This window comes from Mus caroli, unplaced genomic scaffold (genome assembly GCF_978045245.1).
Source record: "Mus caroli unplaced genomic scaffold, Mus_caroli_1 scaffold_15, whole genome shotgun sequence".
Classification (NCBI taxonomy): domain Eukaryota; kingdom Metazoa; phylum Chordata; class Mammalia; order Rodentia; family Muridae; genus Mus; species Mus caroli.
The window spans coordinates 25,654,782-25,671,556 of NW_028227270.1; the positions used below are offsets into that span (position 1 = coordinate 25,654,782).

General features: G+C 42.4%; 2 protein-coding genes across 2 annotated transcripts in view; one reads left to right on the forward strand and one right to left on the reverse strand.

Annotated features, from left to right (window-relative positions):
• Positions 1-16,775, forward strand: part of Iqgap2 (IQ motif containing GTPase activating protein 2) — a 259,461-nt gene that overhangs the window by 174,430 nt on the left and 68,256 nt on the right. The window contains exon 13 of the mRNA XM_021180833.3: positions 5,260-5,423. Within this exon, the coding sequence (XP_021036492.1) occupies positions 5,260-5,423 (164 nt within the window). The remainder of the gene's footprint in view (positions 1-5,259; positions 5,424-16,775) is intronic.
• On the reverse strand, positions 11,773-16,321 carry F2rl2 (coagulation factor II thrombin receptor like 2). Its single transcript, XM_021180837.3, has 2 exons — positions 16,191-16,321; positions 11,773-12,818 (listed from the first exon to the last, which is right to left on the reverse strand). Exons 1-2 carry the CDS (start codon positions 16,252-16,254, stop codon positions 11,773-11,775), a joined length of 1,110 nt encoding a protein of 369 aa, XP_021036496.1. The 5' UTR covers positions 16,255-16,321.

A 16,775-nucleotide genomic window follows, 5' to 3' on the forward strand; every position in this document is an offset into this window, starting at 1 on the left:
TTTTCATTGATGTGCTTCACTCTTATTGATACACACACACACGGCTAGCCCCTCTCCTGCTCCCCTGGTCTCCTGCACTGTTTCCATGGCATGGGTATTCTCAACCCCCAGACCTGTTTGTTCTCTCTCACCGTTCCTTTCTCTCACCGTTCTGTTCTTTTTAATGCGTTATGATCATTAAATGAGAATCATACAATACAGTAATCAAACTATCTGAAAGAGCTGAGAATTTACATGGGAATGATGAAAGAACAGGGTCCTGGCCTGCTGGTCAAAGGTCCACTCCCATTTCTTACTTGTGGCCCACACTGGTCCTGCAGCTAAGAGACTGCTAAATGGAAGGTGGATCCGATAACAGGCTGCTAAATGTGTTTCCGGACTTTGATGTTCAGTTGATGTCTTCCTGGAAACCCTATGTTTCACAACAAAACCACAGAAGAATAGTATTTTACGATATAGCCTCAACAAGAACGTTTTCATCTTTGAGATGGTTGCTTTTAAAATTTGGCAAAGTGCCATTCCTTCTAGGTTATTTCACTCTCTCCAAGAATACGCAATGTCACTGGAGTGGGACATCACAGCACCATGCCCAGCCGTCTTTACTCATATGAAATTTACCTTGTACATGTATAAACAGAGAGAGGCAGGTGTGCCCAAGGGGCTTCTGGATAGGCTCCTCGGCTCCTGTGATATCATTTACTATGACCTCAGCAGGTTGTGCTGTCAGATACACTTTCAAGAACTTAATTAGGTGGTTTCCATCCGGTCCACTGGAATGCAAGCCTTGCCAGGTGACCAGCCCTAGGGATATGTGGACATCTTCTTTCTCACACTCGGTTCTGCTAAGATCATGTTTGGATGGGGTGTTTGAAGGTATTTAGAACAGCCTGACCACAGGGGTGTCTAGTGAATGATCTAACATCTCCTGAACACTCCAGTTTAATAAGTAGGAGAGGATGTGGATAGTACAAACTTCCACGGCTCACTTCATATTTGAAACTCATTTAATTTGAATGTTAAAGAAATAGAGTTGATTTTATAAACTTCAAACACATTTAAGTCTGGTAACCTGGAATAATCTTATTTTTTTTTTAATTGAATCTACCTGACATCCTCATCTAAGCATGTGATCTGGTGTAGAAAGATGACAGTGGTGTAGACATCCTAATGAGCAGATGTTTTAAAACTCTTGTGTAGCCATTGCCTCTTCTGAATTGCAACAGCCTTTTGGGGAGACTGTTTCCTGTCCTCAACAAAACCTGGAGGCATGGAGGCTTGACAGGTCTGAAGGCAGGGAATGAGGTTGTGGCCTTGGTTCCTGGTAGTGCACACTTCTTGGCCTCTTCTCTGAAGGGAGACAGATTCTTGGTCCAGCTCTGTTGATTAGTGCCTTCTGCCTCCTAGATTTTTCATCTTTCACTTATGTTTTCACTTTCATTTTCACTTATTTTTATCTTATGTCTTACCTGCTAGGGCTTGGACATGTGCATCCTGTCAAAAATTCATGTATTGAAACTTTAAACCCAAGGTAATGGTGTTTAGAGATGGTGCTTTTGAAAATACACTTTCAGGAAGGTTCATATTTAGGAAGGACTCAGCCCCCCTAATTGGGAATAAAGGCCTCAATATTGATTCTTAGCTCTTTCATCTCTTCTACCATATGAGGATAATGGGTGTGTCTCTTCACACAAAAATGAGGTAAGGAAAGAGTCACCTTGAAAGTGGAGACTAAGCCTTTGTAGACACCAAGCCAGCCAGCACCTTGTCCTTGGGCCTCATGGTGTAGGATTAGGTATTTTCTTCATTTACATTTCCAGTGCTATCCCAAAAGTCCCCCATACCCTCCCACCCCACTCCCCAACCCACCCACTCCCACATCTTGGCCCTGGCGTTCCCCTGTACTGAGGCATACAAAGTTTGCACGACCAATGGGCCTCTGCAACCCTATAGGTGGAACAACAATATGAACTAACCAGTACCCTCCGGAGCTCTTGTCTCTAGCTGCATATGTAGCAGAAGATGGCCTAGTCGGCCATCAGTGGAAAGAGAGGCCCCTTGGAATGATCTAAGAGTTTTTGATAATTCTTTTCCCTCAGGGCTAAGTCTCTTCATTCCTAGAGCAGTGTAAGGTCAACTATTAGAAAAATGTTAGCCTCATTTAAATGCCAAAATAGAGGTACATTTATTTTTAAAACTCGGAGGTGTTGGGGGTTTTTATAGCTTACTGTATTTGTCAAGGGCCTTGTGGTCATTTTTCATGAAAAGTAACACACAGGATGAGAACATCTGGCCTTTACAGTGTGTCTTCTAACTTCCTGCCCCTTGGTGTTTAGTTTCTCTACCAGGATGTGTCACTGACACAGGAGGAGAAAGTCAGCCCCTGCCCTGTTAGTGCACATGTATGAGTGCATGTATGTATGTCTGTCTACCCGGTGTTATGTATCTCTTACTGGGTGCTGGTTTATTTTTTTCATAATATGGTAATATTTGAAGAAGAGACCTTCTTCAAACAGATCCAGTTTTTTCTCCAAGGCACATAAAATGTTCAGACTCTGTTGCATAGGCTCTGCTTTTGATTCTAAGCCCTTATATCATCTGTGCTCTATGATCTATCAACATGTTAGACATTATACCAATTAAACAACAAGGTCTGCTTGGCCCCCCTGTGTTACATACTTGAATCAGGGTTCAAGGCTAATAATGTCTACTCTTAGGTAAACAATGTAAGAAATGCATTATCTGTATTTGTGCCTTAAAGCTGTCCTACAAATATGCCCTTGTTTATCTCTATGGAGCCTGTCTGTCTCCCAGTCATAATGTGACTATTTACAATAATTACAGCTAAGCACACTTACATTTTGTTCTTCATTTGTAAAAGCCCCATGCTAATTGCTCCATAGTCACACGTGGCTAATGGCTGCCATATTGCACAAAACCAAAAGCAAGCATGTCCATCACTACCCAGAATTCCATCAAACAGTTCCAAGTTGTGTGGTTATCCAGTTTACTTTTTCTTAATATTGTAGAAAAGGGCTTGATTTTGAGCTGTCTGTTTTAAGACCATTTAGCAGCCAGAGAAGTAAAATAAATACAAAGAGTAGAACGCATGTCCAAAACTCTCTGGTTTTGCATTTTCATTTCTGAACATCTGCATTAAATTTATCTAGGTCTTATCCATTGCTCCTGTCACCTATTGTCTAAATTAGAATCATACTAAAATAGTTCCCCTCTTGCTGTTGATATGTAAAAGTATGCCTCTTCTAAAAATATACATTTGTTAAAATATAAATTACATAGCTATAATATTTGCCTTTTAGAGGTGGGGCTGGAGAGATATGTCAGTAGACTGGCTCCTCCTCTGGATAAACCCCAGTTAGATTCCCAGTACCTCACCTACAAGGCAGCTCACAGCCCTCTTTAACTCTTGGTCCAGATTCTCCAGTGTTGACTTCTGGCCTCCACAGGCACCAGGCACACATGTGGTGCAGTGTATTGGTATATTTATACCAATACACTTTCTAGGTCAAAAAATATTCTAGTCTATAGAAATACATTTGTTTATCCATTCATTATTTGATATAAATTTGGGTTGTTTCTGTTTTTAGCTATTATAAATTATGCTGCTACAAACCTTCAAGGTTTTATGTGAAGCCGGGTTTTCGGTTGGGTGTTTTTAGGCAGAGTGGCTAAATCACACGGAGGTTTTATGTTCAGTATTTTGAGGGCCTGCGGAATTGTTCTCCAGTGTGTGCACCATTTCCCATCCTCACCAATAATGCACACAGGTTCATTTTCTCTCCAGTAGCACCAACACTGTTTACAGATGATCCTTTTTGTTACGGCCGTCCCAGTGGTTACAAAATGACATCATCAGACTGTGACTTGGCTTGCATTTTCCTAACTACTAATATATTGTGCACATATATATATACACATATATATCCTATACTGACTGAATTTGTGTATCATCATTAAATAAATGTGTATTTAAATGCTGTACCTATTTTAAATTGATGTCACTGTCCTTTAATTGTTGACTTATAGGAGCTCTTTATGAATACAGTATACTAGTCGCGTTGGATATAAATAACTGAAGTTTGCCTTAGTCTTTAAATTGCCCTATCATTTTCTCTGAGAGTGAACTTTTAAACACAAAAGGTCTGATTTTGACAAAGTCCTGTGTACTTACTGTTTTTCCTTTTTTTCTTTCTTTTTTTTTTCTTTTGATACCATAGTCAAAAAGCTAATTACTCAGCCTGAAGTCACTAAGATAATATCCCTATGTTTTCTTCTAAGAGTTTTCTAACTTTTCGTTTGGGTCTTTGCATTTAGGCCTGGGTTCTATTTTAAGTTCATTTGTGTGCAGGATTTAATATATAGGTCCAAGTGTGTTCACACAGGTGGGTCTATGGTTGACCCAGCACCAGTTGCTCTATAGCAACAGTCTTTACAGACTATTTCTGCCCACTGAATTGTTTTGGCAACCTTGTCAGAGAAAAGCAGTTGAGCATAAACAGAAGGGACAATTTCTGGATCCCCAGTTCTCTTTGGATCATCCGTATGGCTTTCCTCATGCCAGCACTCTGCAGAATTAGTCGCTGTTGCTGTAGCTTTGTAATGACTTTTGAAATGGGGAAAGTCCCCCGGCATTTCCTTCTTTCAGGATTGCATTGGTTGTTTGAGCTCTCTGTGTTTTCTGTACATCCTGGGGTCATTTATCACATTCTGCTTTATGAAAAGGCTCCAGCGTTTTTGTTTTGCTTTGTTTTGTTTTGTTTTGTTTTGTTTTGTAGGAGTTTCCCCAGAACTGTATGTCAATTTATCAATTTGTCAATTTGAGGAGTATTTCTTTTTTTCTTTGTTTAATTCTCTCACACAATTCATCTCTACCACAACCTTGCCTCCCAGTTCCCCTCAACCCCCTTGAGGAGTACCTCTACCTTTACAACATTGTCTTAAGTCTCCAGCCATGAGATGCCTTCCCCTGTGTTTTGGTTGCCACTGAGTTGTTTCCTAGTTCTTGGTTTACACGTGTCATGCTTCTTAAAGTATTCCTAAGTGTGCATTACTTTCCCCCTGAAGTGGATTTGTGATGGGGATCTATTGCACATCATTCGTATACAGAAAGGCAGTTGATTCTCTGGATTCGCCTCTTACCTCCAGCAGCACCGTGTCTCTCTTCAGCTCCTTGGAGCCTGTAGCACCACGGAGGAGTGGGTATGGTGCCGTGACTTAGAACCCTTGCTCCTCTTTCTGCAGGAATGGTAGTTCTCCAGTACATCAATGAAGCCATCGACGCAGGGAACCCTCTGAAGACGTTAGATACCTTGCTGCTGCCCACTGCTAATATCAGAGATGTGGACCCAGACTGCGCCCAACACTACCAGGATGTTCTGTTCCATACAAAATCCCAGAAACTCGGGGTAGGTTTTAGTGACGTTTCTTGAGTTAACTTTGGAAGAGGGAAGACTCTTGATCCATTTTTCATAAATTTCATGAGTTTCTTACATCAGTGAATGGAAATGAAACAAGGTTGCTTACCTGGTATAAAACAGAAAGATCCAGACCCTAAGGGGGTTCCTGTTTCTCCTCTATTGAAAACTCAGCTGTAGGCAGAGTCTTATCCAGAGAACAGTTCCTTGGGCATTTCCTGTCTCTATCTTCTGTTCCCATGCAGTGCCTAGCGTCTGGTGGGGGTAGGGGGAATGGGTTGCAGAGGGCACATGATGCTATCTGAAAGTTCTCTGTCTTTATGGTCAAGATGGTCAGGATCTTACTGATGCAATCAATAGCTGTTTCTTATGGAGCGGAGGGAGAGCAGGAGGGAATACGTGTGGAGATATTGTGTTCCAGAATCTTAAGAGAGGTTGCCATGGTGATAAAACAGAAGCCATGCCTGAAGGAGAAGGAAGTGGTGGTTGAGCAGGTGGGTGAGGGGGTCAGCATAGTACAGGCAGTACTCTGTTCTAGGCATGGGAAGGGACTCACCTGGAGGCCTCTTGAAGAGCAGTGATGTTATTTACATCTGGACTTATACTGAGGGGGTCTCAGGAAGACTTATTACTCTTAGTAAGATACGGGGCTGAATATTAAGGCTTGTAGGACCTAGCACTCAAGAGTGGAAGTGATGGCTCCTGCTACAGTGGCCCTAGTTGTCACCCATATCCTCAGATACAAACCCAGCTGGAAGGAATGGTAGCTCCCTGAATCCACCACCCTCAGAACCCAGGCTCTGCCTCCTCTGGAGCAGGAGAAGCACTGTGGTTACAGCACAGGTTAGAGGTGTGGACTGAGCATCTCCTGTTTGCAGGCACGGCAGCGGTAGCTAAGCATCTCTCATTTAATTCCCATAATAGCTCTGAAATCATTTCCCCATCATCACGAGTTCTGAGATAATGATCTAGGAGTTAAATAACTGTCTCTGTGGCAGACAGCGAAATAACAGCATTGAGAGGAAAAGTTGCTTGCTCGGGAGACAGTCAGGCACCATTCAGATCTCTGTAGCCTCTGCTGCCACATCTCCATATGCTTATTTTCACGTGCATAAAATGAGAATAACACCTGCCCTTTAATATTACAATGACAGTTAAGCCAGAATAGGAAATATATAAATAAATGTGCTTTTATATCTCAACATCTTACTGGCATTATAAGTATATGCATGTGTGGGTCTTTAAGAGATTTATTTTTAATTGTGTGGATATGTATACATGAGTGCACGTGTACTTGGAGATCAGAGGTGTTGAATCCTTCTGGAACTGGAACAGCAGGTAGCTAGCTGTGTGCTGCCTGGTGTTGGGTGCTGGGAACCCAACTCTTGTCTCTGGAAGACAAGACTTCTAACTGCTGAGCCATCTCTCCAGCACTGTGTTATGATTCTTGTGTATATGTGTGTAGCTATAGCATAAACCAACACCAAAACAGACAGCAAAATTATAGCTAACATGACTCAAGTCTCCTGAGACTGCCTCCCCAACCCTCTTCTGAAAGGTGATTGGTTCTGGGACCATGACTGTGTCCACCTGGCTGAGAAACTTATATAATGGTGTGTTAAGACAAGGGGGGAGAGACATCATATACAGCAAGGAGAAAAGACAAAAAAAAAAAAGAACCTTAATAAATTATTTTCCCTTTGGGAATCCTGGAAATCAAACCTAAGATATTGTGCAGCAAACAAGTATACTAACCACTGGGAAAACCCCCAGTCCAGCAAATGACCTAAATGTTTAAAACAAACAAACAAACAAACCCAAAAGACAACTATAACATACTTTAGTATACAGAAAAGTTATGATATACATCCTTGGGAGGGTGAGACATGCTCTTAAATGTTTGTGGAATATTTCTAAAGAAGAAACTTCTGGAAAGCAGACTTCAAGGGTGTGGTATGTGGGAGATGTTGTTGAACCTGTTTTTCCACTGATTAGATGTTTAAGATTTCTAAAGAGTGAATGTAGGGTTTCCATTGGTAAATGTAAACTGTGTTTGCGTCACACTAAGAAGTGGCCTCGATGGAAGTCCAGAGATCTGTGACTCAAGGCAGAGCATTCGGTCAGCACTGGCAGCCGGCTTGCTTTTCTCCTGTGCTTTCCCAGGGACTGCTCTTTACAAAGGTCTTGTTCAGCCAAGCTTTAGCCAACACAGTGGATGCAGCCTTATCTGAAAGAATGAGGTGGGGGCTCAGGGGAATACAGGGAAGGTAAAGACTCCGTCTTACAGTTCTAGCACCATACGACCAAGGCAACTTAAAAGAAAGTGTTTAATTTGGGACTCATGGTTTCAGAGGGCGAGTCCATGACCATCATGGTGGGGAGCATGGCAGCAGGTAGATACAGTGCTAAAGCAGTAGCTGAGCGCTTGTATTGGGTCTGCAATTTGCTTGCTTCTGCTGTCAGTAGGTATGGTTCAGGTCCTGTCTATGAGACTTTAGTGAAGCTACCATGTGTCTAGACATTTATTTTCACACATGAAAAGTAGAATTGTAAGTCTGCCTATTGTAGCTAGGTATTGTAGCTCGTGCCCCCTCAGCACTCAGGGGGCAAAGGTGGGTGGATCTTTGTGAGTTTGAGGCCAGTCTAGTCTATAGAATGAGTTCCAGGACAGTCAGAACTCCATATAAAGGCCAGGTCTTAAATAAATAAATAAATAAATAAATAAATAAATAAATAAATAAATGTACAAATTTTAAAAAGAATACTTATTATATAGTATTATAATAAGGGTCAAATAAGAATATATATTATATAATTGTATTATATATTAAGTAACTATATAATATATTTTTTTCTCAGCCTGATATTTTTAACTGAAAAAAAGGAAACCTAATTCTGTTTTTTACCAGAGTCCTTGTGGTATGCTTTTAATTTCTCCTAATCTCTGCTTGATTCCTAAAACATTCCAGTGTACACTCTTGGTAGCATGTCTATATATTGCCTTCCCACAGCCTAGCCTTGGGAAATAATAGGAATAAAAACATTGCTGGCATTATAGTATCGAGTAGAGATTGTTCCAAAGTAGACAGCCATTAAAGGGTATAGTGGACAACATCCTGGGATGGACACTAAGGTTTCTCAGAGTGAGGATGGGGAAGGAGCTATCGAGGGTCCTGGATGCTGTGGATGCTGCATATCCAGCATGGGGGCAGGGCTAGTGAGCGTTCCAGATGCTGCATATCCAGCATGTCCCAACACTGAGTAAAGAACATGGTGGCAAACACTGAACAGAGCACACTTTCTGCTGTGCCCAATGGAGAAAGTAAATCAAGACTGATTTAAAATTTACAGCTTCATTGACACGTGAATTAAACCCCATTAAAGTCTAGGTTTGTTCTTGGATGGTTATACCAAGAAAATTTAGTGTGCCTTTGTTTGTTTGTTTGTTTTTTATTTGGGTGGTTGTTTGTTTTGGTTGGTTGGTTGGTTTGAATTTGTTTGGTTTTGTGTATTTTTGAGATAGGCTCTCTCTTGCTAAAGCTCTGGTTGTCCTGGAACTCACAGTATAGACCAAGTTGGCTCCCATGTCTCTGTTTCTCACGCGCTGGGATTAAAGGCATGGGCTTCTAGATTTATGTGTGCTTCTAACTTGTATGTATTGCTGTATTTCATGGACAAACTGCTACAATTAACGACTTAGCTTTCAAAATGAGTTCCTTTTACTGAAATTTTTAGAATCTTAAAACTTGCTTTAGATTTATTTTAATTACTTGTCTAAAAGGGTTATCTGACTTTTACTTTATTTGTTTGTATTTTATTAGAGTGTGAGTGAGTCTTCCTGTGGAGGTGGGGACCTTGCAGGTGTCACGTCTCTTCTTCCACGGTGTGGATTGGAGAGACAGACAGACCAATCAGGTTGTCACACTTGGTCACAGGTGTTACCCACTGAGCTATCCTGTCAACCCTGAATTTTCCTTTTTATGGAACCTTGTAAACTCTTTCTAATGAGTGCTTTTGTACAAGTATCCACTGTCCATTGCATACTCCTGCCCCCCCCATAGCTGCTACCTTTGACACTCCCCTTTGTCCTTTGTCCTGCTCAGACATTCCAATGCACATGTACATGATTCTGTTTCTTTGTATAAAATCGAAGCACCACCAAGGGTGAAAAAAGATACCGTATGTTTTTGAGATGACCTAATTTGCTTAACACGATGATCTCCAGATGCGCTCATTTCCCCCCACTAATGGCTTGACTCCTTCTTTAAGGCTAAGGAGCCTTGCTAGAAAGGAAAGCTTTCAAGAGCGCTTGCCGTACCTGTTCCTCTGCTCCTGGGATCCTGCCAGGTTCTTTATTTAGCCAGTGAACATGGTGTTTCCGGAAACATGGCTGAGCAAGTGTCTCTGTGAGGTATAGATTTGGAGGCCTTCTGGTAACTATGTGTGCAACTTCTATGTCCAAGTTTGATGAACCAGAAACACACACACACACACTCAACAGTGTCGCTTACCATGTGTTTGTATTGTTTTGTTGACTATAATGTTTTGTCAGATGTGTGTATCTCCTTACTTACAGTTTCGTCTCAGTAATGTTGTGTTTGCAGAGGTTCCCTCAACCCTATCTGTATTTGCTTAATATTACATCTCCCATTGGCTCCCTTAGCTAAGAAATCATTTTACCTACAGGAATAATCTGGAGGCTTATAATACAATACCACTTCCCATTAAAACAAGCAGGGATGGAAATACTTGCTAAATGACCTTATGAGTATATTACTGTTTAAGTCTCCTACCTCTCCTTTTTAAATAAGCCCAATCATAAATTAGGTCATACAGGGTACGCTGCCTTGTCAGTAAGAACCGACCAGGCCCCACATTGTTTAGATGCCTTGGGATTGTAGTCTTTCATTCAGCCACATGCTATACAAAGAGTGCTGCTGGCCCCACAGAACATGGCCTTGGAATGACCACAAGAACCTCAAAGGAGGGAGGACAGATGCCTCCTTGTCCGTCATATCTCCCAGGTGGCTTCCAGGACCCCTGCAGACACTAAACTCCACAGATCCCAGATCCCTGTAGCAGTGGCTGCAACCTCTTCATAGTCTTCCGTATACTTCACATCACATCTGGATGACTTAGAAATGTTTAATACAGTGTGAATGCTGTGCAAAGAATATTATTTATTATTATTTATTTTCAGTATTATTTAGGGAGTAATGAAAAATACTCTGAATAATGAATAATGAACTCTGTTCGTTTTCAGCTCATACAAGGTTTTTCAAGTGTTTTGGGTCTGTGGTTGGTTGAATCTACAGGTATGAAACTTGCAGGGACAGAGCTGACCACACAGAGAATTTAATTCCTTATGGAAGTAATATCTATATGCAAATGAGTTTAGCAGGCTTGTTTGTCTAGAAGTGCCATAATGATAAGAAAGTGCTTTAGAAATCCAGATGAAGAAAATGATGCTTCTAGTTTGAGAATAAGGGAACAACGGGCCTTTGACGACTTGAAAAGCTGGACAGGCTAAAGCAAAGATGCTAGAAGGGGTTTCAGTGGGGCGAGAGGGATGGGAGGGAAGACAGTCGGTGTGAAGGTGTGTGGAATCGCAGGCACAGCTCCACCAGGAAAGCCATGCAAGGGCTTGTCATTTCAGGAGCACTGCAGGGTCAAGGGAAGTGTGTGCATGATGTATTCAGAAAGCTGTTCAAGGAAGGTTAACCCAGTCTGTGGAAATGAGGCTCGGCTGGCAGTGAGGGCTGCCTTCTTAGGACAGAGGTGGAATGAACATGGGACCCCAGTGAGAGACACAATAAAGACAGGATACCTGCTTGAGGAGGAGGGAGAACCACAGGTAGTGACAACCTCCCAGTCTGCCAACACCACTCACAGGAGGGAAGGGGACATTTATAGCTTGGAGAATTAGGAAGGCAAATAGAAATGCGTCCATTGCCATAGGAATACTGCTAATGTTGCTTACAACTAAGACACTCTCAAAATACAAAGTATTCTTTTAATCCTCATGACTTCACATTGGAAGTATAAAGCACTGTTTCAGAGGAGCTGAAAAATGCAATGGTTGCCAGACCTGGTTGAACCCAGCACTTGGGAGGCAGAAACAGGCAGATCTCTGTGAGTTCAAGGCTAACCTGGTCTAAATAGAGAACCCCAGGCCAGCCAGGACTACACAGTGAGGTTCTGTCTCAAAAAGATAAAACTAAATTAAATTTAAATTTAAAAATTAAAAATTGAGCTGATGGTGCCATGCACAAGTCAGCCAAGCATGTACGTCTTCCCAGATATCTTTCCTTGGTCTCTAAGGTGGTCTTGCCATTGCTGACTAAGGATTAAGCTGATCTACAACTTTCGACATGACAAAGTAAAGGAATGGATCTAGGCAGCTATTCAGGCTCCCCAGGCACAGAGCAATAAGATACATAAAGTACAAGCTGTCGGTATTGTGGTAGTAGTAGTTGGCATGGTGGATTACGAGTATGATGTTGGTGGGGGCAAAACAAATTGTGAAAATCACAAGGATGAGGAGGACTGCCTTGATGTAGCCCAGCCATATACGATCCTTTGATTTAAGTTTGTGGATGAGAGTTGTGTAACAGAAGATGATGATCACAAACGGGATGAGGAACCCAAAGAATGCTAAGGAGACGAAGTAGTAGAACCGGAAGGATGATGGGGACTCGCACGTGTCGACGACATCGTGGCAGGTGGTGATCTCTGAGTGGACGAGGTGGTACTCCTGCTTCAGGATGACAAAGGGCAGCATGTATAAGAAAACCATGACCCACACCATGCCACACATGAGCAAGGAGAAGCTGCGTTTGGGCAGCTTCTGGTATGTGAAAGGGTGAGCCGTGGCCAGGTAGCGGTTGATGCCCATGCAGGTGAGGATCAGGATAGCGCAGTACATGTTGCCGTAGAAAATGACCGTGGTGATCCGGCACATGACCTCGCCAAATACCCAGTTGTTCCCATTGAGATGGTAGGCGATCTTAAATGGCAGCGTGACACAGAAAAGGAGATCTGCGATGGCCAGGTTGGTATGAAAGATGACCAGACTGATGGATTTGGTCCTTAAGGAGAGTTTCCACAGGGTCACGATGTTGGCTGGTACACCAACCACAAACAGCAGGATGTAGATGGCAGGTATCACTTGGGTACTTAAGGAACTTCTCAGGTATCCTATGGTAGCATTATTCACGTGGAGAGTTGAAATACTTTCCTCGGGACACTCCACTTTTATAGTTGTGGTGGCTCCTGTCCAGCCCTCTATGTCAGAAAGTGGGAATTCTTCAAAGGTATTTTGGGGACCCCCATTAAAACTCTTAATAGTTAAGGTTGGCTTTGCTGAGTTGTCTGAAACATTTATGCCTGTAATTGAAAGGAAATATTAGCATATGATTTGTTACCAAGTCCCACCTGTGGTTTGGATAAAAAAATAAAATGAAATGTTTGATGCTATGTGATTTCTATAGTGATAGAACTTGGGGTCATATTTTAAAAATCAGTATAGATGATGCAACCCACAGGCATGTATATATAGTATGTATATGTAATATGTATATATAGTATGTGTCATATGCTCCAGTACTGTGCTTCTCTGTGGGAACGACTAGATGACAGGTCTCTGCATGTCAGGCGTTTATAATAGTGCTAGGTCAGTGGCCCTTTGGCAAGCCTCTATCTCTAAAAATATTTACATTATGATTCATAACAGTAGCAAAATTACAGTTAGGTAGCAACAAAAGTAATGCTATGGTTGGGGGTGGGGGGAGGTCATCACAGCATGAGGAATTGAATTAAAGGGTCGCAGAATCAGGAAAGTTGAGAACCACTTTGCTAGGTGAAACAAAACCACACACTGGATCATAAAGGAAAATGTTTTATTGTCTATCAGCTACATATGGGAAAGGCCAGTCAGTAGATTCTGAAAATGTTGGTTGCATACTTCCATGGCAGTGCTGTGAACATGCTAACCTCCACTGCTATCTACAAGTAACCCTTAGACCAGGGCAGAAATTGCATGGGCATGCACTGTCTCGTGCTAATTTGGTATATCTAAGAGATGAATTTGAGAAAGTAGGTCACCCAATTAACTCCCAAAGGGCCTCTAAACTGTCCTCTGAAGCCACGATCTTTTCATACATTCTAGCATATACACGCCACCCGTCTCCTCGCCACCACATGTTGGTAATTAAACTGCTTTACCACTGAGCCACACTGCCCCCTCCCCCTTGTGCACAGAATTTGCAGAGGGATGGCGACTAGGGTAGATAGAATAACATTTCACTCAACCCAAGATTCCCCGTGCCAGCTCCTAGAACCCATGATGTGTTATCCCATGGGGAAAGAGGATTATTTAGTTAGGAATAAGGAGATGGGAGCAGAATCCTAGATTGGCCATGTGGTCAAAATGGAATGACTGGATGTGGCATTCCCAAAAGCCAAGAGCAATTGTGAAGTGTGACTTTCTTAGTCTTCACAGAGGCTGTAGTTTAACTTGGGGAGTAGAGAGAGGGCCTACAGAGAAATATGGGAAGAAGCCAAACAAGATGGGCTTAAGGGAAATGCCAGGTTTAAGACAACGAGAAAGAAAACAAAAGATGAACTCATTGTGATAACCTGAGGCATTAAAATGATTTTGTTTTGTTGGTTTTTTAAGATAGGGTTTCTCTGTGTAATTTCCCTGGCTGTACTAGAGCTCACCCTATAGAACAGGATGGCCTTGAAACTCATAGAGGTCCGCCTGCCTCTGCCTCCCGAGTGCTAGGATTGAAGGCGTGCGCCACCACCACCACCCAGCAAAATGGATTTTTTAAATGAAAGAAACATATCAGCTATGTGTTGTAGATGCTTGGCATGGCTTAGCCAGTTCCCGTTAATCAATTCTGCAAATGCCAATAGAAGCCTTTTACATTCCCATTCGAAATGCTAATGCCCTCCCACTGAGGTCTGGACACAAAACTCCTGCATCCCCCATTTTAACTATTCCAGGGTGATGTTCAGTAGACTGACCCATGTTCTCTGGCCCTTGCTCCCAGACTTGGGAGTTTGCACAGGCTGAATTCAATGTAGCAGGCAGAATCAGTGTTGTCCGAACAACTGGTAAATGAAGGTGACCCTGTGTCATCCAAGGAAAGGCCACTTTGGAAGGTAGCATTCCGTGTGCCTGAGTTTAGATGAGAGCATTATTGGAATGTCCTGTTACGTCTGAGCTCAGCCACCTAAATCCTTCTGCACATGCACATTTGGGTAAAGCCAAGTCTGATATCACACAAAACAACACCTGTAAAGGAGGCTGGCAGAACCATGTACACAAATTTCTTCCCTCCAAGGTCTGATGAGAAAGCTGATGAAACCAAGCATTAGTCAGCTTTCAGGAGAGTCCTGTGCTTGGGCAAGATACGTGTCTACAAACACACAGAAAGGAGACTGTTCCCGGCATATTTCAGATCGGGCACTACCTAGATCTTCTACTAGTTAGAAACTGTCTTTCCTTCAGAATAGTGCTCCTTGTTAAATGTTATTTATAAAACGACAAGCAACTGACTAGGATTTTTTGGTTTCCATTTGGTGCAGTGTTTCTGAAATGCTCCCAGCCTGGGAGAAGGCTTCAGAGAGTCTAATCCAAAGAGAATGGCCCTCAGCCACACACATCCCACCTCACATCTCCCCAAGGCAGACTTCGAACCCACTGCCCCGCCTCTCCTTAAGTCCCAGTTCTCACGTCTCCCAAGCAGACTAGCATCAGGAAAGAACTCTCTCTCATAACTCATTTCCTTGCAACCATGGCTCAGCTTTTTGGCTTATCCTCTCAGAGAAACCATAAACCTAGCCAACCCTTGCTTGTACCGCCCCTGCCATGGGTCCCCTTAAGCAAGGAACTCAATTTAAGGATCGTTCCTTTTGCAGGGGGCTGCCTTTTGTTTAAGTTGGTTTCTTCCCATTTCCCCCTCCTAATTGATTGCCCTGTGACCTGACAGAGCCCTGCATACAATCCTGTCTCAAAGTAGTTCATTTCAGAACAATGAGGAAGTTATATAAGCTACCACAATAGAAGACATGTTCAAAGTGAAATAATTATATTTGGGAAAGCTTATTTCTAAAATTATACATAACCAAATTATGCCTAAACATATCGTATACAGACGTATTCGTATAGACATATATACACACAGACATATATACATATATATGTCTGGGACAGAGAGAACTCCTTGGTTCTGAAACATTAAGAAAAGAAGTTGTTTCACCTTGGAAACACGTCACATCCCTGATTAATGTCACTGGCTGCTGAAACCAAATTGCTTTTCCTGGCAGTATTTTTCCCCACCGGTGCCTCAACAAAAATTATAATATTTAGAATTTTGGAAAGATTTTTTTAATGCCTTGAAAAAGTGCAATCTTTTCTACATCTGAACATCGTATACATACAAACACTTCTCACGCCAAAAAAAAAAAAAAAGTGGTTTTTGACTTAATCATAAAGTCTTGACTCGGTCACAAATGTAGAGACACTACTAGCAGAGAAGAACACTTGGTCTTTGACAAGGTTTGACTTGGGAACAAGCCTGAATATTTCCATGCTATATTACCCCAGGCTAAAGACCCAGATCAAACTGTGCCTTTGGGTTCACAGTTTCTAGGAGTTAACAAGAAAATTAGGGCATTTGACTCTGAGAGCAGAAACCATCCACTCACCACTCTCTCACCCCAATGCTAGACCACAAGAAGGGGACTTACCACTTTGGCAAACAGTGGCTGGCAGAAACAGCAGCCCAGCTGCAACCAAGATAAGGATCTTCATCTTGATGTCCTGAGACCCGGTTACAGGATGTTGTTAAGTGTACAAAGTCACAGGGTAGATTCCCCTCAGCTCCATGTATGAGCAGCAAGTGGAAAGCTGAGAACTCTGCCAGCCTGGACCCTGTGGGCAGGGACTCATCCTGCTTCTACAGAGAAAGGATGTGGCCACTTGACGTTTCTGTCTGTGTGCATGACTCAGGCTGAGCCTCTCTGGAGCGAGATGCCATATCCCTTTTATCTCTTCCTTATTTCATTTAGAACCAGTGCTGTAGTTCTCCCAGGGGCTTGGAATAATGGCCGAGACTGCAGAGTCCCTTGCAAAACAAAGCTGAGAACAGGTACTAAGCAGCAATTAGCTTTGAATCAGTTCCACTGCCCCTGTTCTTTTCCCTATGCCAAAACCCTAGCTCCAGAGTTGCACCTTCTATTTAACACAAGAACAGTCAGACATTACACTCCTGTGTCTGTGCTTCACTCCGCCACGGTCAGAACGGCCTCTTCTTACAATAAATGGGGACAAAC